The sequence below is a fragment of the Eimeria mitis genome, genomic scaffold, assembly GCF_000499745.2.
Source record: "Eimeria mitis Houghton genomic scaffold, Emh_scaff762, whole genome shotgun sequence".
Lineage (NCBI taxonomy): Eukaryota > Apicomplexa > Conoidasida > Eucoccidiorida > Eimeriidae > Eimeria > Eimeria mitis.
Window position 1 is genome coordinate 13,754 of NW_013575582.1, and position 289 is coordinate 14,042.

The window sequence follows — 289 nt, forward strand, 5'->3', positions numbered from 1 at the left end:
GTAATTAGGGGTTCTCCTCAACCTAAACCCTAAACCCTAAACCCTCGCCCCTAAACCCTACCCCCTAAACCCTAAACCCTAAACCCTAAACCCTAAACCCTAAACCCTAAACCCTAAACCCTTACAAGGAACCCATAGTTGACGCCGTCGTGGCCGTATATATCGAGGAGGTCCCGCACAGCCATCGTAAAGGGCAAACGATGCAGAGACGGCTCCTTCTCTGTCTCCTTTTCTGTCTCCTTTTCTGTCTCCTTTTCTGTCTCCTTTTCTGTCTCCTTTTCTGTTTCTT

General features: G+C 48.4%; 1 protein-coding gene across 1 annotated transcript in view; it reads right to left on the minus strand.

The window, feature by feature from the left end:
* EMH_0021560 (uncharacterized protein) overlaps positions 1–289 on the minus strand; it is a gene marked incomplete at both ends in the record, with an annotated part of 5,259 nt that overhangs the window by 3,674 nt on the left and 1,296 nt on the right. Inside the window, one exon of the mRNA XM_013501797.1 lies at positions 126–287. Within this exon, the coding sequence (XP_013357251.1) occupies positions 126–287 (162 nt within the window). The remainder of the gene's footprint in view (positions 1–125; positions 288–289) is intronic.